We start from the raw sequence: 22,648 nt of genomic DNA, 5'->3' as shown, positions 1-22,648 counted from the left end.
TAGCCAGTGAGGAAGGTCCTCCCAGAGCCTTTACTATTCTCTAAGTTAGGGTATGCATTCTGGAAGAGGTAGAAAGTCCTAAATAAATAAATAAAATATATGTTAGATGGTTATAAACAAGGGATACATGTTTCTGGTGACTGAAGCTTACATGAAGAATAAAGAACAGAAAATGACAAAACCAAAACTAGGCAGGAAGGAGAATATTTATTTAGAACAAGAAATCACAACACAAATTGTGGGAGAAATCTTGCAGTTACAAACTGCAATTTGTAATTTGAAAAAGCTGACAACACAAACATCACAAAATCCAGAAACGAATTTAATTTTCTTGAACACGTCCATAATATATTTTTCTTAAGGTTACATTAACTTTGATCACCTCTTTAGAAAACAACAATTTCGTATCATTTTCCACAATGAGAATGGAAAGATAATTTAGTCTTTCCTCTAACATGTCAGATCAAAAATTTTTTATTACTGTATTTTAGAAAAAATTTCTTCTGAGTTCACAATTCTTTTCTAGTGATGTTATGAACATTTGGGGAGTTGTCAAAGTCGAGGGCAAACTATCAAATTTTTGTCATAGATTAACTGTAATTTCAGGTAATTTCAAGCCTTCTAGTGCCCTGATTAACCTTAAATACTTATTTCATTGAAGACACTCATTGATCACAGCGGGCTAGGTGTATCTTACACACGGAAGGCCAGCAATAACTATTCACGCTAGAGTGTCACATAAATATATCCTACTAAACTCAAATGTTCCCAACAGGATTTCCTTTAGCTGAATCCCAAACGCCACTAGACACAAGGGGAAGTGTGACAGGGGAGAAATTGGAGTAGAGGAGCACGTTGCTGGGTTACCCTCCTTGCGCCGACGAAGAGTCTCGATGGGTCCTTAAGCTTAGTTCCACGACGGTTATCACCTCTAGGTAACAGACAACGAGGGAACGCAAAGCAAAAACGCGGTACAAGGAGTTGGGGCGTGGCACTGCTATTCTAAATGGCTAAACTAAGGCCCTTGACCTACATATCGGTTTGTGTTGGTTTGTTTTATAACCCACTCCCTAACTCCAGGGTTTCTTCAGGAGCCCAACCCACCCCCATGCCCGATTCCGAACACCACCCACAGCGCTCAAGGCTGCACGAGAGGGTGGGTCCCACGACACTCTCCTCACATCACAGCTGGCTTCATCTTTGCCTGCTCCAACCTTAACGTCCAAAGTCGGCGGGCGCCTTTTCTCAATGCCCTCTCACTGTATTGGACTAAGCCTCAACTTTTACACCCAGTAAGTTTAGACTTTTGAGGGCGGAACGTTTGAAGACTTTTTTTTTTTTTTTTTTTTGCCGCAGGCAAACCTCTTACAGCTAAATCCACGATCAGGCCCCCCCATATCCGATTTTCCCTTCATGCGAGAGGACGGCCGAGGAAGCTGTCAGCCATCTTTTGAGTGGCATTACTTCTTGTTTCAACTACTTTGCCCATCCTTTATTAAGCCGAAATATTTAATGTGTTTAATTCTAAATTTTTGCGAGTATTATAGAATCACCTTCCTTGTGGAGCCTCTATTTGAAGGAGGAATAATGTATGGGGTTATTGCTTTCGCCCTTCCAAACATGGCTGCCTTAGATTTCCGGCGGCTCTGGAAGAGTTTCCGGTTTCCCGGCAGCCTCGAGGGGGCTGGACTTCCGGCGTCAAGAGGCAGGCGAGGCCCGCCTTTTCCGTTCTTTCCGGCCTAGGTCCGCGAGCGGTGCAGCCATGTCGTATCCTGCCGACGATTACGAGTCTGAGGTAATCTGGTCTAGAGCGTGTGCGGAGCTCCGCGACAGGGGCAGGGCTCTTTGGATGCTGGGCCCCGCGGGGAGACGGTGTCCGGGCCTCTCCGGGAGCACTCGCGGGCCGCGACCAGCCCCAGCCGGCCTCCCCGCTTGCGCGTTCCTCATGCCGTTGCCACCCGCAGCTCCCGGCTCTTGATCAGCCCGTCTCGGCCCGCCCATCTCGTGTGTCCGGTCCCCTGGTCCTCTCCTTTTCCAAGTCCGGGAACGGAGGCTAGTTATAGGATTCTGTGTGTCTGTAACTGCACTCTGATTTCTAATGGTCTGGGTTCAGTCTTGTCAGGCCCCGCAGATTCCCACAGCCTCTTGTGCTTTGCTCTACCTTATTGCAGCCGTAACGCGGTATTGTCATTGTCTGTTTATTCTCCCTTTTCTCACAGGCGTGTGAGTTCCTCAAAGAACGAGACTGTGTCTTACCCACCTTTGTATCTTTAGAACCTAGAACGAGCATTTTGGATTCACGAGCTGGTGACTGTCTTGTGTGTGTCTCTTTCGTTTCTAGGTTGCCTACGATCCCTATGCTTACCCGGGCGACTATGATATGCACACAGGTGAGTCTGCAGGTTTGTCTGGCCGGCTTCTGGGATTGACACCTTTTTGGATGTCTCAGAGCAGCTCTGACGGGCACCTGCTTAAAACTCGGTCTTGATGGTCCAGGTTTAGAGTCAGTTACTAGCTCTCACCACGAGAGCTATTAAACCAGGCCTTATTCATGGTCCACCTCAAAGTCCCAGAAGGGAAGGGTTACTGTCCTGACTGTGGTTTCCCTGTTGAAGCTATTAGTTGAAGAAGAAAATCTTGTTGTGAAAAATTAAAGTAATTGAAACCAAGTCGAAGTGAAATCTTTTTTGGAAGGTTTTTGATGTTTCCTGAGTTGCTACAGTAACTTGGTTTGATTTAGCACTTATTAAGTGCCATGTGTTGTTCTGGGTACTTGGGGTGAAGTATTTCATTTACCCCTTACAGCAGTTCTCCAAAGACATAAATTAACATTACAGGTGAGAAAACTTGAGGACAGAGAAGTTTAGTTACGTGCACCAAGTCACATGGGTAGAAAATGGCAGTCATTCGTTTATTCAAAACTATTACGTGCCTACTACTTGCTGCCCTTCGCACCGTTCCCCCCCGCCCCCCATAGCTGTTCCAGGTCTTGAAGGTACACCTGGGTGCAAGACAGACAGGGTTCTTGCTTTCATAGATGTTAGGTTCTGGTGCGGGAAACAATAAGCAAATAAATAACTTCAATAAATAAAATAAATAAGTAGTGGGAAAATGTTCTGAGGAAACAGGCCCGTGGGGATTGCGAGTGACCTGGAGAGGATTTATATTTCTGAGTGTTTAAAAGGGAATTGTACCCGATTTTATAGACTTGAGTTTTGTTTAGCGGATGGCCTTGCCCTTTTGTTATGTTCTGAATGTGGATTTGAAGTATTTATTGTATCTAATCTCTAGGAGATCCGAAGCAGGATCTGGCTTATGAACGTCAGTATGAACAGCAGACCTATCAGGTGATCCCTGAAGTGATCAAAAATTTCATCCAGTATTTCCACAAAACTGTCTCAGACTTAATTGACCAGAAAGTGTATGAGCTACAGGCCAGTCGTGTCTCCAGCGATGTCATTGACCAGAAGGTATATGAGATCCAGGACATCTATGAGAACAGGTATGGGCCATTGGCTGAAATGATCTCTTACTGGGTGAGACTGGCTTAGTAATGCAGTCTCTAAAAAGGGGTGATGTTTATTCATTTCTCTGTAAAGAGAGTGCCCGAGGGGTTTCTGTGATTCTTTGGGGGCTAGGAACATGTTATTTTGTTGAACTCATTGCCCAGAACTTGTACAAGGCCTAAAATAATACCATGACTATCAATAATTATAATAGCAATAATATGTATGATCATTACAGATCAGGCAATGTTCGGAGCGCTTTTTCTGTATTTACTGATTTACCCTTCCCAGTAACCCCATGAAGTAGGTTCTGTTGTTTTCCTCATTTTATAGATGAGAAAACAAAGCACAGAAAGGATAAATCTCATAGCTAGCTAAGTGGATGTGCTGAGTTTTGAACCTGTCCAGTCTGTCACCAGAACCTAATTTCTAAACTGTGCTGGACAACTTCTCAACACAAAACAGGGTGAGCTGAGCTCTGAGTGGTTGCTTCTGGATTTTATTTTATTTTTTATTTTGTTTGCTGTTCGCGGGCCTCTCACTGTTGTGGCCTCTCCCGTTGCAGAGCACAGGCTCCAGATGCACGGGCTCAGCGGCCATGGCTCACGGGCCCAGCCGCTCCGCGGCATGTGGGATCTTCCCGGACCGGGGCACGAACCCTTGTCCCCTGCATCGGCAGGTGGACTCTCAACCACTGCGCCACCAGGGAAGCCCTGCTTCTGGTTTTGAGGGGACGGCCCTTATGTAATGGGCGTTAGAAATGAGACAGGTCAATCAGAGTTGGATAGTCAGGAAAGACTTCATCAAGGAAATAGGGTTGTGAAGCATCTTGGGCATCAGTGTTTGCGTTGGATGCTTGAGGGCTGTTGTGGCATCAGACTGCAACACATAGACTGATTTGCTTCCATGTTTGGAGAGGGGGAGGAGGCACAGTGCTCCAGGAAGTGGAAGGGGAGGTGGAAAGCTGAGGGAGGGGGGTGGGGGTGTCTAAAAGGTAGTTCTCAAGTCAGGGAACAGTAAGCAGTGAAATATGACTAGAGTTCATGATACAGAGGCAGGAGATGATCCTGAAGAGCTTGGTAGGTGCCTAGCTGATGTAAAAGAAATGTTTCACCTTATTAAGAAAGATTGTCTGGGGTGAGGAAAGTTGTAGACTTCGAGGCTCTGGCCCTGGCTCTGTTTCCGTGACTCCTTCCCTTTTCAGACTTTGGGTACTTATTTATAAAATATGAGAATTGTCTCTTCTCAGATCCTTCCTGTTTTGGAGTTCTAGAATATTTTTTCTTGATTTTCAGCTGGACCAAGTTGACTGAAAGATTTTTCAAGAATACACCTTGGCCTGAGGCTGAAACCATTGCTCCACAGGTTGGCAACGGTAGGTGTGAGTGTTTTGTGTCCTGTGTGTTGGATGGGATCCTATGACTGAGGCTCATTAGAAAGCTCAGGACGATCTGTGTCTGTTTTGGTCGCCGTTTTATTTCCCCAGGGTTTGGTACATAGTAAATTCCTTAGTAAATAACTTGTTGAATGAAAACTGAGTAGATGAAGAGGGGACAGAGGTGTTTCACATGTCGTGAAAACTGAAGTTGGGATTTTTGTCTTGACTGGTTTCCTTTTCCCTCTGTAATTTTTGGGGTCATTACAGTTGCTCCAGAATGGGCTCTCTGGCCTCCTCTCACATTTCACTTTCTGATGGTGTCTTTTATATATGGTGTGAAGTAAGAAGAGCCAACTTCATTCTTTTGCATGTGATTAGCCAGCTGTCCCAGTACTAATTTTCAGAAAGACCATTCTTTTTCCATTGAATTGTCTTGGCACTTCCCGAAATCTGTTATCATGTAAATGTAGAGGTTTATTTCTAGACTGTCACTTTGATTCCATTGATCTATGTCTGTCCTTATGCTTGTACCAACCACACTGTCTAAATGATTGTAGCTTTGGAGTAAGTTTTGAAATTGGCAAGTGTAAATCCTCCACCTTTGTTCTTTTTCAAAATTGCTTTGGGTCTTCTGAGTCCCTTGAATTTCCATGTGAATTTTAGGATCAGCTTGTCAATTTCTGCAAAGAAGCCAGCTTGGATTTTGATAGAAATTATGTGGGATCTGAAGATCAATTTGGGAGAGTATTGCCATTTAACAATATTAAGTCCTGTAATCCATGGACATGGATGTCTTTCCATTTATTTAGGTATTTGATTTCTTTCAACAGTGTTTTGTAGTTTTTTAACGTACAAGTCTTTCACTTCTTTTGTTACAGCTAACATTTTTTGAATACTAAACATTAGCATCATCATCGTTACTCAGGTTTAGAACTCATTCTTTTTTTTTTTTTTTGGCCACACAGTGCGGCCTGCAGGATCTTAATTCCCCGACCAGGGATTGAACCCGTGCCTCCTGCATTGTGAGTGCAGACTCTTAACCACTGGACCTCCAGGGAAGTCCTAGAACTCACTCTTTTTTTTTTCTTTTAATTTAATTTATTTTTTATACAGCAGGTTATTAGTTATCTATTTTATACATATTAGTGTATATATGTCAATCCCAATCTCCCAGTTCATCCCACCACCACCATCCCCACCACTTTCCCCCCTTAGTGTCCATAACGTTTGCTAGAACTCAATCTTAAATGTGTTTCCGTGTTGCTCAGACATTACGCTCTGTTTAATATTTTGCCTATAAAGAATATAATATTATGTATGTTGAGCACAACAGGAGTCCTGTAATACATGTTTTTAAACAGGTAAGGATTCACAGGACTCAAAGTATGAAAGATTTGGTATAAAAATCCCCCTCCCATTTCTATCCCAAGTTGTCTGTTTTTCTCTCTGGAGCCATCTAGTGTTCACCATTTTCTTGTTTATCCTTCCTCTGATACTCTATGCATATATAAGCAATTAGGAATAACTTTTTCCTTTTTTACAAAGACTAGATAGATGCTCCTTTCTTTCCATTTTTAAAATTTATTGTATTTTTGGAGAGTATTCTGCACCTCCAGGATTCCCAAGACCCTCCCCAGGTTTGATTATTTGCTAGGAGGATTCACAGGACTCAGTCCGACAGCTGTGGGGCTTTCTATGGAGCTACCAGAGCAGATCATTACAGACTCAATGTCCAGGCATTTTATTGGGGGCTGGTCGTGTAGGCACATCCTCTGCCTAGCATGTACTGAAATTCCAGACTCCCAGAAGGAAAGCAGGTGTTCAGTATAAACCATGTTGTTTGCACAAACAGTTTAGGGATAGCAGACCACCCTTATGAGATTGGTGGGAAACCCTCCTGAAATCTAGGTTCCCAGCTGCCAAGCAAGGACCAACTTTACCAGCAGGCCTTTTTAAGGCTAATAGTCTCAGACCTGTATGTTAACTTCTGCACAACATTGATATCCAAAGAGCTCATCCCTGCTTTTTTAAAATTAATTAATTTATTTATTTTTGGCTGCATCGGGTCTTCGTTGCTGCGCGCCGGCTTTCTCTAGTTGTGGCCAGAGGGGGCTGCTCTTCGTTGCGGTGCGCGGGCTTCTCATTGCAGTGGCTTCTCTTGTTGTGGAGCATGGGCTCTAGGTGCACTGGCTTCAGTAGTTGTGGCACTCAGGCTCAGTAGTTGTGGCTCATGGGCTCTAGAGAGCAGGCTCAGTAGCTGTGGCACACGGGCTTAGTTGCTCCGTGGCATGTGGGATCTTCCCGGACCAGGGCTCGAACCCGTGTCCCCTGCATTGGCAGGCGGATTCTTAACCACTGTGCCACCAGGGAAGTCCCCGCCTTCTTTCTTTTTAATGGTTGCATCATATCAATAGGATAAATTCCTTAAAATAGGTTGTCTAAGTCAAAGATCCCCATGTATTTGCAGTTTTGATCCTGTCATATCGCCTTCCGTGGAGCCATTAGTATTTACATCTTGGTTAAGCAACTGTATGGCAAAAATATCTAAGTGGTGAAGGGAAATGGGCCTGAATGAGATTAAGATGAGGTTGAAAGGATAAAGTGGGAGATGAAGTTTCTCGTTGCATGTATTCTTGGGGTGTAAGTGTTAGAATTTTGATGTTGTTTGGTTTCTGAAATCACATTTACCACTTTACTTCCCACCACAGGCTAAAACCGCCAGAGACCCCGGTTGTCTGGTGGATTACTAAAGCACCCTCTGCCATCTCTTTCAGATGCCGTCTTTCTGATTCTGTACAAAGAATTATACTACAGGCACATATATGCCAAAGTCAGTGTGAGTATCTAAACGTTGCCCGCAGTTTTTAAACTATGCCATTTTTGTCCCTGGCAAACAGTTGCTAGTTTATATTGGTTCAGTGTCCAAGAGTGGTTGGCATGTTTTCTGAGCTTTCTTTTAAGAAAGGATGGAGGGAATGATTGAACCCAGGAAGCTGGGTGTCTGTTTCAGGCAAATGGTACCACTGCATAGCCTGTCCATCCTTTTTAATTTCTTTATCCCCACAGTTCTTGACTGGACACTTATCACATGCACTGGGTTGCAGGACGTCATCCTAAAAGTGTGTTCCCAGGTACCTTCGGATGCCTCCGCTTGGAATGCCCTTGCTTTTTCCCTTTAGTGCATTGCCACTGAGCCTCCTGCCCTCTGAGAAATACATACAACTGCCGCTGTGTGCCAGGCACAATTCTAGGCACTTGGCACACATCTGCATGTCTCTAGTCCTCATGGTGATCCTGCAAAGTAGGCAAACGGAGGCGCAGAGAGGTTGCTTTTTCTCAAATTCATGCAGCTAGTAAATGGCAGAATTCTTTGAAGCTAGGCCGGATTCTTTTCTTCCTGATTTCTAAATTTTAGAGTGCCCTACGTCTCTTAAAATACTGTCTACACTGTTTACAGGCATACCTTGGAGGTATTGCAGGTTTGGTTCCAGACCACTGCAATAAAGTGCATATCGCAATAAAGCCAGTCCCATGAATTTTTTGGTTCCCAAGTGCATGTAAAAGTTATGCTAGGGACTTCCCTGGTGGTCCAGCAGTAAGGAATCCACCTTACAATGCAGGGAATGCAGGTTCGATCCCTGGTTGGGGAACTAAGATCCCACATGCCGTGGGGCAGCTAAGCCTGCGTGCCACAACTAAGACCCGACACAGCCAAAAATTTGTTTTTAAATAAATAATCTTAAAAAAAAAAAAGTTGGGCTTCCCTGGTGGCGCAGTGGTTGAGAGTCCGCCTGCCGATGCAGGGGACACGGGTTCGTGCCCCGGTCCGGAAGATCCCACATGCCGCGGAGCGGCTGGGCCCGTGAGCCATGGCCGCTGAGCCTGCGCGTCCGGAGCCTGTGCTCCGCAATGGGAGAGGCCACAACAGTGAGAGGCCGGCGTATCGCAAAAAATAATAAAAAAAAAAAAAAAGAAAAGTTATGTTACACTGTACTGTAGTCTGTTAGGTGTGCATATAGCATTGTATCTTTTAAAAATGCACATACCTACCCTGGTTCAAGGCATTATTATCTGTTGCCTGAATGACGGCATAACTGCTCACCTGGTGTCAGTTTCCACTCTTGCCCGCTTACGTTTATTGTCAACCTAGTAACCATGGTGATCCTTTTAAAACATAGTCTCATCAAGTCACCCCCTTCCTCACAATCCTACCGTGACTTCCCATCATACTTAGAATAAAATCCCAAGTCTTAGTCATGGTCCTGCTTGACCTGGCCCCAGACTTCCTTGCCAGTCTCACTTCCTGCATCTTTCCCTCCTTCCCTTGGCTCCTAGCCATACTATGTGACACTTCAGAGCACCTGTCACTCTCTGACATTGTCTTATTTATTTGGGTTTTGTTTGCTTCCCCCACTAGAGGGTAAACTCCAGCAGGGCACGGACTTTGTCTTGTTCGCTGCTCTAATCCAGTGTCTGATCCCCCACGTTGACACGTTAATTGTTGGAGCGTGTATGTGCGTGTGTAAATTAAAGAAACTGCCACCACAGTCTCCTTAGGGTATTTCCATCTAAAGAGTTCCCAGCTTCTCACACTCACTCTCATCCCCCTGAGGATGACTTGACCTGACAAGAGCTCTGGCCTTGGCCCAGGAGCCCCCCACCATCAGTGGTGGTAGGTGAAGGAGTTCTTGTTGCCAAAGTAATGCGGGGGGCCATGTTTTTCTGGCATCCCAGTGAGCTCTCTGACTACCTCATTTGATAGAAAGTGAAGATTCTCTTCTGTCATTGATGCTATGGCTCAGGTACTTTGCAGGCTGGGCTAGTAATCTAGCCAGCCTGTATAACATGGCTTTCGGCAGAACGTGGCATCTGAACCCATAGTATGGCTGGTTGCCACCTCTGATCTTTCCTCTGGTCTGTAGATGAAGATTCAGCAGAAGTTTGTTGACCCTGTGATCTCTTCACTAGGTACCAGATGGGGCAGTTTCACGTACATGATGGTGGGGAGTTGGAGGGGGAGGTTTTCATTGAAAGAGCATTTACTGTATTAGGCACTTTCACTTCATAATCTCATTTTTCAGAGGGATTAAGTACCTTGTCAGACCCCACAGTTAGTAAGCAGTGGGGCTACGACTCCAAGGCAGTGTTCTTTCTACTCCATCACAACATACACCATACATCACGTTGTTCCCCAGCTCAGAACTCTTCAGTGGTTCTGTTGCCAGCCACATGAAGTCTAGATCAGGGGTCAGCAGCCTGCTGTGTACAGGGCCAGATAGAGAGTATTCTAGGCTTTGAGGGCTGTAATGGTCTCTGTCGAATCTATTCAGCTTTGTAGCAGCCATGACAGTGAGTACACATGGCTGTGTGCCAGTTAAGGTTCTTATTTACAAAAACAGGTGGTGGTGGATTTGCTGACCCCCGGCTTAATTCTTGTTTGGCACTGTAAGACCTCTGCATTTCTGGCCCAATGTAGCCCAGTGTAGCATTGTCTGCCTTACTCCCTAACCTTGAAGCACCACGATTTTACTTCTTTGCCTTCATTAGTCCTGTTTTTCCTGAAACACCTTCCCCTCACTCTTCTGCCTTGCCAGATCTATATGCCTGATCTTTAATGGTCAGTTAAAGTTTTTGGTATAAAACTTGACCGTTGGCGTCAGGTATTCGGTGCCCCTTTGAACTGCTGTAGCACTTAACTATCTTCCCTGTCACTTGAGTGCTCTCACATGCTAAGAAGGGGAGAGCTGACGTCAATTCTCATATATAGTTGACCCTTGAACAACACGGGTTGGCACTATGCGGGTCCACTTATATGCAGGTATTTTCAATAAATATTTATAGTGTTATAGGATCCACCATTGGTTAAATCTGCAGATGTGGAGGGTCAACGATACATTATACACAGATTATACAGAGATTTTTGACCAAAACCCCTGTGTTTTCAAGGATCAGCCGTATTTGTTTTCAACTGTCAGTGGCAGGCCATGAGTAGAACGCATTTAGATTAAATGTGTCCTCCTTTCTCTGCTTTCTTTACAGGGGGGACCCTCCTTGGAGCAGAGGTTTGAATCCTATTACAACTACTGCAATCTCTTCAACTACATTCTCAGTGAGTCTGAGGTTATGATGAGACCTCGTATTGGCCTTCAGCTCTTTTTAGCAGGATTTTAATGTGCAGGTGGGAAGAGGGGGAAGTCTTGTGGTTCATAGTCCTTTTAAGAGAGAAATTACAAAATGCATTCTGCAGCCTTACTGAATGGGCATATAGTCATTGATCGAGTCTGACCTTTCTGTGGTCTCTTGCCCAGATGCTGATGGTCCTGCTCCCCTCGAACTTCCCAACCAGTGGCTCTGGGATATCATCGATGAGTTCATCTACCAGGTATCTGGTCACCCTTGGCCTAATTTGAAATGACTGGTCCAGACAAGGAGCAGCTGTTACCATTGTTTGTGTTGTTGGAAAGATCATGGTGTATAGCCACCCTAGGGTAGTGTGAAATACCCTGTGGAAGTGGCCTCTGTGTTGTGGTGTTTTGAATCAGTGAGGTCTAAGAGCTCCATTCTGACCTCAGAAGTCTGGAGAACTGAGCTCCTGACATTCACCACGTTCTTAACTGACCTTGAGAGGTGGTCTGGCAGGAAGAACACAGGTTTCCAGGCTTTGGAGTCAGCTAGGAGTGGGTACTTGTCTGGGGGCTGCTACCTGGTGGCTCTGTAGTGATGATGTGTTACTTAGCTCTCTGAGCCTCACTTTCCTCGCCTACAGGAGAAAAATTCTATATCTTGATTGTGGTGCTGGTGATGTGAGTATATGTTGGATCAGAATGAAAGAACATTTTTATCAAAAGGGAAAAATTATCTGTCTCAGAGTGCTGTTGCTAAAAACCATAAAATAATTGATTTTGGAAAAACATCTTTTCCATGTTTTACAGGGATGGCACAGTTCTTACTAGGTATTTCAAAAGAAATCAGTTTCCTAATAAAGCAGTTATTTGAGCCCCATGGATCAAAGAGACTTTGAGTACAGAGTGCTGATAAGTTGTGATTGGTGAGCTGAGGAAACCTTCCTAGGGCACTTTGAGAAAGAGGCTTCCTGCTCAAGACAGGCTTCAGTCCTTTATGCAGTGAAGGCCACAAACCACACTGGCCTCGTTTGCCCTCTCTGGCTCCTTGGCTTGTTATCTGGCGTAATTTTAGAAGATTGGCTGTCCTGTTGGCTAGCAGCAAGTCAGCGAGGATCATCTGTGCTAAGGTTCTTCATCCCTCTTAAAATAATCCTAATTCCCTGGGCTTAACTGGTGTTCTCTTAAGGAGTTTAAGTGCTCTTGCTTCTAACAAAGACTGGCCAGTGTGGGCCAGGTGTGATGCCACCAGCCAGTCTTTGTGAAAAGTGAGAGCACTGTAAGCCGCTTAAGAAGAAAACACCAGTTAAACCGCATGGGGTGAGGGGCTCTTCCCCACCGCTCTCTTCTTTATTCTTGTTGTTTTTTGTCTTTCTTAAAATTTAAAAAAAAAAAAAAAAAATTTTTTTTTTTTTTTGCTCCTTATTCCCCACCACTCTTTCATTTATTTGTATTGATGCAGCAATATATGAACGTGTTGCTGTTGTTGAGATTTTTTTTTTTAACTGCAGATAAAGTGAAAGTGTCTTCCTTCCTTGCCTTTGCAGAGGCATCAATTACTCTCTGGAAAGCTAGTCATCGTATAGAGACCTGCCTTGTTCTTTCGTGCCATGTACATGGTGTACCACTCTTCTGGTGTATGTGTTACAGATAAAGTCTATTTCTAGGGATGATTATAAGTAGAATTGTTGGCTGAAGGATATTTGCTTTTAAAATTATTTTATAAATTTGTTTATTTTATTTATTTATTTTTGGCTGCATTGGGTCTTCGTTGCTGTGCGTGGGCTTTCTCTAGTTGCTACTCTTCATTGCGGTGTGCGGGCTTCTCACTGTGGTGGCTTCTCTTGTTGCGGAGCACGGGCTCTAGGAGCGCGGGCTTTGGTAGTTTTAGCACGTGGGCTCAATAGTTGTGGCTTGTGGGCTCTAGAGCGCAGGCTCAGTAGTTGTGGCGCACGGGCTTAGTTGCTCCGCGGCATGTGGGATCTTCCCAGGCAAGGGATTGAACCTGTGTCCTCTGCATTGGCAGGTGGATTCTTAACCACTGCGCCACCAGGGAAGCCCCGATACTATTTGTTTATTGTAAATTTGGAAACGTTTTCTCCTGCGCTCTTGGAGGAGGATGATATTTCAGAGTTGAAAAGTAATCTTAGGTCATCTAGAACCTAGATTCTAGGTCCCTGGTTTCCAAACCTGTGCATGCACCAGAAATCAACCAGGGAGCTTTTAATTCTGACAGAGTAACTAGGTCTCCTGTGCTAGTCTCTGGGTGACAGATGGAGCCAGCCCAGTGCTGGTCCCAGATAGAAACCCTGCCCCAAACAAATAGCTGTGGTATGTACCCTATATGTGCCTTACACTTGTCCAGGCTCTGTGGTTGGGACAGGGGTGACTCAGACTGGGTTCCTGTCACAGGTGAATTGATGGTCAGCTCTGGAAGGGAAGACACACATGCAGGCACCTGCCCCATCTCTACCACGTATGAGTAGATCTGTTGTAAGCCACCTGATTCTGGTGGCCAGGCTGATGGCACTGTGATGCCCAGAGACGTTAAGTACTTTAGACTATGTTTGACTCCAAATTGAATGTTTTTTCCCACAAATTACCTCTCATTTTAGAGCTTTTTGCTTAGCTGTGGAATAAGTAACATAGTAATGAACAAATCCGCAGCTTAATCAAAGATGGCTTTGAAAGAACCAGTAGTGCACAGACCGGAGTAGTGGGAGAAGTGGTAGCAGTAGCGTGTTGTGTGCTGTGCTGTCCCTCTGGCGTTAATGCCACTGCTGCACGTTTCCGTTCTTCCTCAACAGTTTCAGTCGTTTAGTCAGTACCGCTGTAAGACTGCCAAGAAGTCAGAGGAGGAGATCGACTTCCTTCGTTCCAATCCCAAAATCTGGAATGTTCACAGTGTCCTCAATGTCCTTCACTCCCTTGTAGACAAGTCCAACATCAACCGACAGCTGGAGGTGTACACAAGTGGAGGTGAGTGCTGCCTGCCATCTGTGCCTCATGAGTAGAGGCCGCGGGTAGTGCGGAGGAGCGACGGCCTCTCCTCTTTGGTATTTGGGTGTGAACAGGAGCCGAGGGCTGATTTGGGGGCTGCTGGGCTTGGCAGTCTGTTGGCCGACAGACTGAACAAGCACTTGCTGAGAGCTGCATTTGTAAACACTTCTACTCCCTCTCCAGGGCCTTTGTTTAGATAAGCACTTCTCAAACTTTTTGGTGTGAGGACCACTTTACAGTCTTAAAAGATTAAGAATCACAAGTTTATCTATATACAGATCTTGTTACAGTGAGAAGAGTGGTGTTTTTGCAAACCTCTTTAATGTCTGGCTTCGTAGAAGAGAGCTGGAGTCTCCTGCTTCTTCACTCAGTCTGTGGCAATATGCTGTTTTGGTTGAAGTATCTGAGGGAAATCTGGCCTCACACAGATATTTAATTGGGACAGGGAAGAGAAACTCAATAGCCTTTACAGGTAGCCTGGCTCTTCTCTGGTTCTGCATCAGAAGTTGACAGCGGGTAGTTTCATACAGGTTAGTTGCAGTGTGGAATCTGAAGCCTTATCAGTGAACTTATACTTTGTTACATTAAAGTTTATCGGTTTATCCTGCAGCTTGAATGAATTTTTTTTACTCATGTGTGATTTTGTAAAATACTGATTCATTGAGCTATCAAGATTTTCTGAAAGTTGACACATTTTATTGTACATTTTTGTTGTTGTTGTTGTTTTAATTATTTATTTATTTTGGCTGCGCCAGGTCTTAGTTGTGGCATGCGAACTCATAATTGCGGCATGCATGCAGTATCTAGTTCCCCAACCAGGGATCGAACCTGGGCCCCCTGCATTGGGAGCTCAGAGTCTTACCCACTGGACCACGAGGGAAGTCCCAATTATACAGTTTTTTGAAACCACATCTGTTACTTTGACCATCAACCTTATCAGATAGGTCTTCATTGGGGAGCTGTTGAGTTCATAGTGGCAGATAGAAGTTTTACGAAATTCTAATTTTTACTTAAAAGCTCAAGTTTTCATTGGCAGCAAACACTGCCAGTTGTTTTCATTGACATCTTAACAAGCTCACTGCACTCATTTTTGAGAAAATACCCATGTCTCTATTCAGTCTGTGTATCAGTTATTTTTTCAATTAAAAATGGGGTTTTGTGGGGAAAAGGAAGTGGCTGGTTCTTTTATTGCAGGTGAGTGGTGGTAAAGAATACAGCGATGACAGTAGAGTTTGGTGCCACTACCCGATTGATGCTAAGTTGTCCATAGTTTTACCCGCGTTGTTTTTGCACCATCAGTGCAAATGTCAACTCAGTGAGAAAGGCAAATAGTATCTTAGGAAGGTAAATAGGAACACACCTAAATAGTGTTATTAGGAAGATAGCTTTGATCTCATGGACTTCCTGAAAGGAGGGGCCTTGCCAAGTAACTCTTATTGATGAGAGGGGTCCCCTCATATTCTTAGGTGTGTATGGTGGGGGGGGCTGCCACACCCCTTAGGTGACTTAGAAATGTAAGCTTAGCATAAGGCCAGGCATGGTGTTGCTTGGTATTCTTTCTAAGGCAGTTATTCCCTATTGCAGGAAGCTTTAGAGACTGGCAGTAGATGAAGAGTTTACTGAGGGTAAACTTCAAGGGTCAGGCTTGCCCTCCTTCCACTGCTTCTGCTGAAGTACTCACAGTGTCCGTGTGTCTCTCTCAGGTGACCCTGAGAGTGTGGCTGGGGAGTATGGACGGCACTCCCTCTACAAGATGCTTGGCTACTTCAGCCTGGTGGGGCTTCTGCGTCTGCACTCCCTGTTGGGGGATTACTACCAGGCCATCAAGGTGCTGGAGAACATCGAACTGAACAAGAAGGTAATTCATTCCCTGTTTCCTCAGGCCCACCTTCCCAGAGCCAGAAAGTCTGTCTGTCTGCTTCAAGAGAGACTCTGATCTATTATTAGGACAGATTTCATGGAGAATAAAAGAGGATTTCTCCCCAGGTCAGTGGAAAATTGAGACAAGAACTGGGAAAACCACTGCAGGGAAAATCTGAACCTGGACCAGGTGGTTTCTCTTTGGTGCTTAACAATTAAAATATTCAGCAGTCTTTTGATTCTGTTTTCAGACCAGACTGATGCTGGCAGATTTTTACTTTTCAACTTTCACTGAAGAATTAATGAAAGACTTACTTAGTTCTAAGGTGGCACAGGTAATGATACGTTAGCAGTGGTTGTTTTCCTAGCCACAGAAACTTGGTACGTTTTTGTTTGACGTGTGTGTATCTTATCTGTCCTTTTTCTTATAGGGCTATTTGGAAAAGCAAGGACTAGAAAGCAAGAAAGAATGTGAAAGTGAGGTGTAGATGATTTTAGAGCTGAAAGAAATTTTAGGGTTACCTGGTCCAGTCCTTTTCTGTTACAGCCAAGAAAATGGAGTCCTCAGGTCACATAATCAGTAAGTGGTACGATCTGCACTCAGAGCCTCTGACTTCAGAGCCAGGATTCCTCTGGGTAGTTCAGGGCCTCTGCAGGGAGCTCTCAGTGCTTCCACCTCAGCCGACACTAGGCCCCAGCAATTTTCAGATCCTACCTGGGATGAATTGGTCTTGAGATTCATGGCTGCTGCTTCTGCCTCATTCCACAGAGCATGTATTCTCGTGTGCCCGAGTGCCAGGTTACCACATACTATTACGTCGGTTTTGCATATTTGATGATGCGTCGATACCAGGATGCTATCCGGGTCTTTGCCAACATCCTTCTCTACATCCAGAGGACCAAGAGCATGTTCCAAAGGACCACGTACAAATATGAGATGGTAAGGAGGCCTCTGACCACCTGACACACCTGTGCCAACAGTTTTTGGGTAAACGCCTTCCAAAATTTTGCTCTTCTATATGCTTTTTCAATAGGATGATTTTTTAATGGCTAGCCTACTTAAGTGTTTTCTTCGTTACACCTATTACTTCGGATATTAACACCCTGATGATAAGGACAGGATTTTTGTTTCACTTTTATTCCCCAGCAGTGCCTAGAGTGTTCACTGGGCTGTGGGTGTTTAAAATCAGTTAGATGTGGGTACTGCCCTCAAGCAGTTTGCCTGGAGGAGGGTGGATTCAAAACATGCATAGAATTGGGAGCAGGTTTCTAAGCAGAGCAGAGGTGTTGAGACTTGGAAGTGTGGTCATGTAGTAGCACAATAAATCATTTTGGCTAGAAGGCAGGAGAACAGTCCGATTGGGATGTTAGAGTCTGGGGTGACCTTCACGGCCCAGCTGAAGTATTTAATCTTTATTCTGGAGGTGTTAAGTGCCAGCAGAGATTTCTGGGTGAATTGATCATACTTGGTGTGGAACGATTGACCTGCTAGTGATGTGTAGGGCGGATTGGTGAGACCGAGGCAGAGGTACCAGTAAAGAGTCCAGGAAACAACTACAGAGGACCTGGAACTAGGCCAGAAGTTCCGTAGAGCTAGAGGGAAGATTGGAGGAGACATTGGGAAAGTTAGCTGAAGGGTGTAAGACAAAGGGAGAAGTCAGAAGGTCTGTACAGAGTGTACTTGGGAGGGTGGTGGGGACCTCAGAAAATCCATTCATTTGACCCTGCACCGATCTCTCCCCCGACCCCCAGATTAACAAGCAGAATGAGCAGATGCACGCCCTGCTGGCCATCGCCCTCACCATGTACCCCATGCGTATCGATGAGAGCATTCACCTCCAGCTGCGGGAGAAATATGGGGACAAGATGCTACGCATGCAGAAAGGTGACCCACAGGTCTACGAGGAACTTTTCAGCTACTCCTGCCCCAAATTCCTGTCACCTGTAGTGCCCAACTATGACAACGTACACCCCAATTACCACAAGGAGCCCTTCTTACAGCAGCTGAAGGTGTTTTCTGATGAGGTGCAGCAGCAGGCCCAACTCTCAACCATCCGCAGCTTCCTCAAGCTCTACACCACCATGCCTGTGGCCAAGCTGGCCGGCTTCCTGGACCTCACCGAGCAGGAGTTCCGAATCCAGCTTCTTGTCTTCAAACACAAAATGAAGAACCTGGTGTGGACCAGTGGCATCTCTGCCCTCGATGGCGAATTTCAGTCAGCCTCTGAGGTTGACTTCTACATCGATAAGGTATGACTGCCCCTTGGGCTAGGTTCTCAAGGCACCCACTGTTCTGGGCATCTGGGACACATCATTGAACAAAATCAACAAAGATTTTTGCCCTTGTGCTGGTATTCTAGTGTTAAAAAAATGACAAAAAGCGTTATAATTAAGCAAGCATATAGTAGTTTGGAAGTTGCCACGTGCCGTGGAGTAAGTTGGGGTAATGGTGGTGGAAGGCACAGGCTGCAGTATTAAGTAAGGTGCTCAGGGTAGAGTTTGTTGAGAACGTGAAACCGAAGCTAAGACTTGAAGGAGGTGTGGAAATTAGCAAGCAGATACCTGGAGGAAGAGCATTCCAGGTGGAGGGAGCAGTTAGAGCAAAGGCCCTGAGGCAGGAGCGAGCCCAGACAGCTGCAGTGTGGCTGGAGTGGCCTGAGAGGAGGTTGTGGTGGGAGATGAGGTTGGAGAAGAAGCGGGGAGGGTGCTTAGTAGACTGCTGGAAGTCCTTTAGTGGGTGGGAAGCCATTGTCCTGACTTGTAGCACCCTAGATTGGTGCTGCCTGGTTTTGAACTTGATATAATGGGATTATGCAGTATGTGGTATTTTCTATCCAGCTTCTTTTGCTCAACATTGTATTTGAGAGAATCGCCATCCACCGTTGTCCTATGTAGCAGTAGGTCAGTCATGCTTATTGTTCTGTGATGTGTGATGGTCCAAATTCTACTGCAGTTACTGACCACGGTGTTTCCATTCTTCTACTGGTGGACATTTGGGTGGTTTTTGGCTATTGAACAGTATACATAACGGTGTTTTTTGGGGTTTTTTTTTTGTTTTTTGGGGTTTTTTTGGCTGTGTTGGGTCTTCGTTGCAACATGCAGGCTTTCTCTAGTTGAGCTGAGTGGGGGCTGCTCTTCATTGTGGCGCACAGGCTTAGTTGCTCCACGGCCTGTGGGATCTTCCCGGACCAGGGCTCAAACTCGTGTCCCCTGCACTGGCAGGCGGATTCTTAACCACTGCACCACCAGGGAAGCACCTATGAGGCAATTTTTTAAAATATCCTACATTTTTGGTTGCTTTCAGAAAGATGTTGGTCTACAATACACATATGTACACAACATCTCTTAGGGATACACAAGCCTAAGAGACAAATAACCTCACAAGACCTATACCATACATGTGTGTGTTTATCCATTGCTAACAACTACTTTTTATTTATTTAATTTAAATACTCTTTTTTCACAACGTTGTAAATCAACTATAATCCAATAAAAAATAATTTTTAAAATTAATTTTTGGCTGACAGTTTTTAATGATAAAATTTGCATAACAAACTTCACCACTTTAAAGGGTGTAATTCCATGATTATTAGTTTGTTCACCGTGTTGTGCAACCATCTCTGCTATCTAATTCCACATTTCCATCATCCCCAAAAGAAATCCCTGCCCATTAACAGCATTCCCCATTCCTCCTTTCCCCCCCCATCCCTGGCAAATCAGGAATCTTCCTGCTGTCTCCGTGGATTTTTCTATTCTTGATATTTTCTAAAAATAGAATCATGAAAGATGTGGATTTTTGCGTTTGATTTCTTTTATTGAGCATCTTTTCAAGTTTAATCCAGGTTGTAGCAGGTATCAGTACTTTATTCCTTTTTACAGCCAAATAACATTCCACTGTTTGGGTATACCATACTTTGTTTATCTGTTCATTAGTTCGTGGACAGTTGAGCTGTTTTCACTTTTTGGCTATTATGGGTAATGCTGCTATGAATTTTTGTGTACAAGTTTTGTGTGAACAATATTCTCTCGGGTATATATACCTAGTTGTGGAATTGCTTGGCCAGTTTGGGTAGTTTGTTTTTGGAAGCTCATCTTGCTAAACCAGATCCCCTCATTTTAGACTTAATGACTTTTTGAAGGCTTGGTGTTTGGCAGAACTTGGCTATCCCTGCCATGAACAGACTCACCAAAAGCAGAAACATGTCTGTTGGGGAAGTTTTTCAATGTTGTTTTTAAGTCATGTTTTTAAATATCAGAACTGTCTATCCCCTGCCGTATCACGTCAGCTAACTAAAGTCCTTTTTGCATTTATTCCCAATGCCTGACATGTACACGTTCTTTGGCAATATCAGTCATTTGCTCCATCCCTCCATCCCTTTTAGTGGCCCAGCTGAACTGGTCCCAACCATCTGGATGGTCTTTAATAAAACACTTCTCCCAAGATTTAGCAACTTGGTTATTACAAATAAAATTTTGCTGTGAGGTTATAGTCAGGTTAAATTAATAATATGATTTAAATTTCCTACATGAAAATGTTTTTAATTGCATGTTTTTCTTATTGTTCCTTATTGGTTCAGGTTTGTCTTTGGCAAATTACTTTCTATTTTTTTTGCCTTTTTTCATCCTTGACTTGAAAAAAATCCTATCAAAGAGATTCAGAAAGTTCTTGGATCTTAACCTAGATTATGTCATAATTTACAAGTAAAATGGTGCTCAACAAAATATTTTGAGCTAAAAAACAATTTAAAATCTAGACTAATTTGCAACTTTATACTCATAAACAGTGTATAAGAATAAAATGCTATTTTAAATGTTACTATAGCCAAAAGATTCATGTTCGTTAAAAAGACTAGAAAATAAAATAAATGAATTAACAAGAAGAAAATAAAAATCAGCCATCTAAACAGAAAGGGCAGCTCTTGACTGGTAGTGCTCTTCCATAGGGGTCTATCTGGCACTTAGCATCACTGCTGTTTGCAGGCCCGAAAGCGGCTCTCCCTCACCGCTCCTGTCTGGTTGCTTTTCTCATAGGACATGATCCACATCGCAGACACCAAGGTGGCCAGGCGCTATGGGGATTTCTTCATCCGGCAGATTCACAAATTTGAAGAGGTGAGAGGTCTGAGAGAGCGGTGTGTGGGCTGGGGACAGAGGTTAGGAACTGGGTGGGGAGTTATAAATTGTTTATTTCTCATTTTTGTTTTCAAGAAAGCCTGAAATTGGCCCTTTAAGTTTCTGAGCTAGACTGGCTGGCTGCTTGGGGTTTGGGGAGTGGGGTTGGGCCCGTAGGAGTTGCTGTGTCAGCCTTCTCTGGAGCATCTCTTTCCAAGATCTCCCGCTGCGGGTGGCCGGCTCTCTTCTCCCTCCCTGGTATTTCCTAATATGGGTGGATTCACTGCCTGCTCTGACCCATCCCTCACCACTTGGCAGTTACTCTCTGACTTAGACAGGTCTGGCCAGTTTCTGCAAGCTGAGACCATGAAGCTCTGTTCTGACAGACTTGGTGCATTCCACATCCTGCCCTTAGAGAGGTCTTGTGGGTCACTTTTTGTGGCCGTAGCTAGAGCCACTGCGTCTTGGTGCTTTGAGTCCTCCAGCAGAGGTCACTGCTGTGCTGTGGTCCATGCTACCAGACTCCTCCTGCAGGATAATAATAGAGCCCTGACAAGTCTAGTCACCCTGGGTCCCTTTCCTGTCTATAAAACGGGCAGCGCAGTATGGGATGTGTGTTTGTTGAGTGTGAAGGGCAGATAGAACAAGCTGCATGAATTGTGTGACACCATAAGAATGTCAGGTGGAGGACCTAACCGAGCATTTACACATGATAGTAGACAACTCATGCTCATGTCAGAGGGGCAGCCTGGCCTGGTGATCGTGCACACTGTAGGAAAAGGGTTGGTGAAAAAGCCATATCTGACTGGGCTTCCCTGGTGGCACAGTGGTTAAGAATCTGCCTGCCAATGCAAGGGACACGGGTTCGAGCCCTGGCCTGGGAAAATCCCACATGCTGCAGAGTAGCTAAGCCCGTGCGCCTCAACTACTGAACCTGTGCTCAAGAGCCCACAAGCCACAACTAGTGAGCCCACGTGCCACGACTACTGAAGCCTGAGTGCCTAGAGCTCGTGCTCCGCAACAAGAGAAGCCACTGCGATGAGAAGCCTGCGCACCACAACGAAGAGTAGCCCCTGCTCACCACAACTAGAGAAAGCCCGCATACAGCAATGAAGACCCAACACAGCCAAAAACAAACAAACAAACAAATTTTTTAAAAAAAGCCATATCTGACTTTGCTTTTCTTTCTCTTCTAGCTTAATCGAACCCTGAAGAAGATGGGACAGAGACCCTGAGTATATTCATACTTGACACTACTCGGGAACCTATTTTGATGTCATCATAGGTGGGGGGTGTTTTTGCCACCATGAAGCCTTTACCTAGCTCAGCCATCAGCCAGTCAACTGAGTTGAAGTTTACTTAAATCAGGGAGTGAAATTTTTTAAGTAGGTCTCAATAAAGAATCTTCCTTAGAGTCACATTTGTCATCTCATTATTGTTGGGGAGCATCTGTGGACAAGGGCAACAATATGTAATTTCCCATTTGTCATGAGAAACTTGCTCCTGATGCATTCGTTATTGGTGCTTGAATTATTTAATCCCTGGATTCATAAAGCAGTATACAGGACATTTCCATATTCAGTATCTTATCTGCATCTCACAAGACTCCTGTGAGCATTAATGACCTGCCATAATTTGCGTGCATGTTCGTGGAAGTGCTGGGTTTCAGG

At 44.6% G+C, this 22,648-nt stretch overlaps 1 protein-coding gene across 2 annotated transcripts; it reads left to right on the top strand.

Annotated features, from left to right (window-relative positions):
* The first annotated feature begins 1,703 nt into the window (after nt 1-1,703).
* EIF3L (eukaryotic translation initiation factor 3 subunit L) lies at nt 1,704-22,398 on the top strand. Of its 2 annotated transcripts, XM_030856012.2 has the most exons (13): nt 1,704-1,795; nt 2,342-2,390; nt 3,292-3,502; nt 4,802-4,881; nt 7,659-7,720; nt 10,924-10,993; nt 11,193-11,266; nt 13,814-13,985; nt 15,710-15,864; nt 16,636-16,806; nt 17,619-18,116; nt 20,898-20,978; nt 22,175-22,398. In XM_030856012.2, exons 1-13 carry the CDS (start codon nt 1,763-1,765, stop codon nt 22,211-22,213), a joined length of 1,695 nt encoding a protein of 564 aa, XP_030711872.2. In that variant the 5' UTR covers nt 1,704-1,762; the 3' UTR covers nt 22,214-22,398. The 2 variants fall into 2 exon arrangements, with proteins under 2 accessions (XP_030711872.2, XP_030711873.1); XM_030856013.3 differs by lacking the exons at nt 1,704-1,795; nt 2,342-2,390; nt 4,802-4,881 and having other exon boundaries at nt 3,296-3,502.
* The last annotated feature ends 250 nt before the right edge of the window (nt 22,399-22,648 follow it).

Source organism: Globicephala melas, chromosome 10 (genome assembly GCF_963455315.2).
Source record: "Globicephala melas chromosome 10, mGloMel1.2, whole genome shotgun sequence".
NCBI classification, from domain to species: domain Eukaryota; kingdom Metazoa; phylum Chordata; class Mammalia; order Artiodactyla; family Delphinidae; genus Globicephala; species Globicephala melas.
This window is presented reverse-complemented; position numbering and strand designations above follow the sequence as displayed.

What these genes read in the sequence shown, in the direction of transcription:
- EIF3L (XM_030856012.2), top strand. Translation starts at nt 1,763, where the DNA reads ATGTCGTATCCTGCCGACGATTACGAGTCTGAG. An exon ending in CCGACGATTACGAGTCTGAG is followed by an intron (nt 1,796 to 2,341) that starts GTAATCTGGTCT and finishes TTTCGTTTCTAG; the next exon opens with GTTGCCTACGATCCCTATGC. An exon ending in GGAGGTGTACACAAGTGGAG is followed by an intron (nt 13,986 to 15,709) that starts GTGAGTGCTGCC and finishes TGTCTCTCTCAG; the next exon opens with GTGACCCTGAGAGTGTGGCT.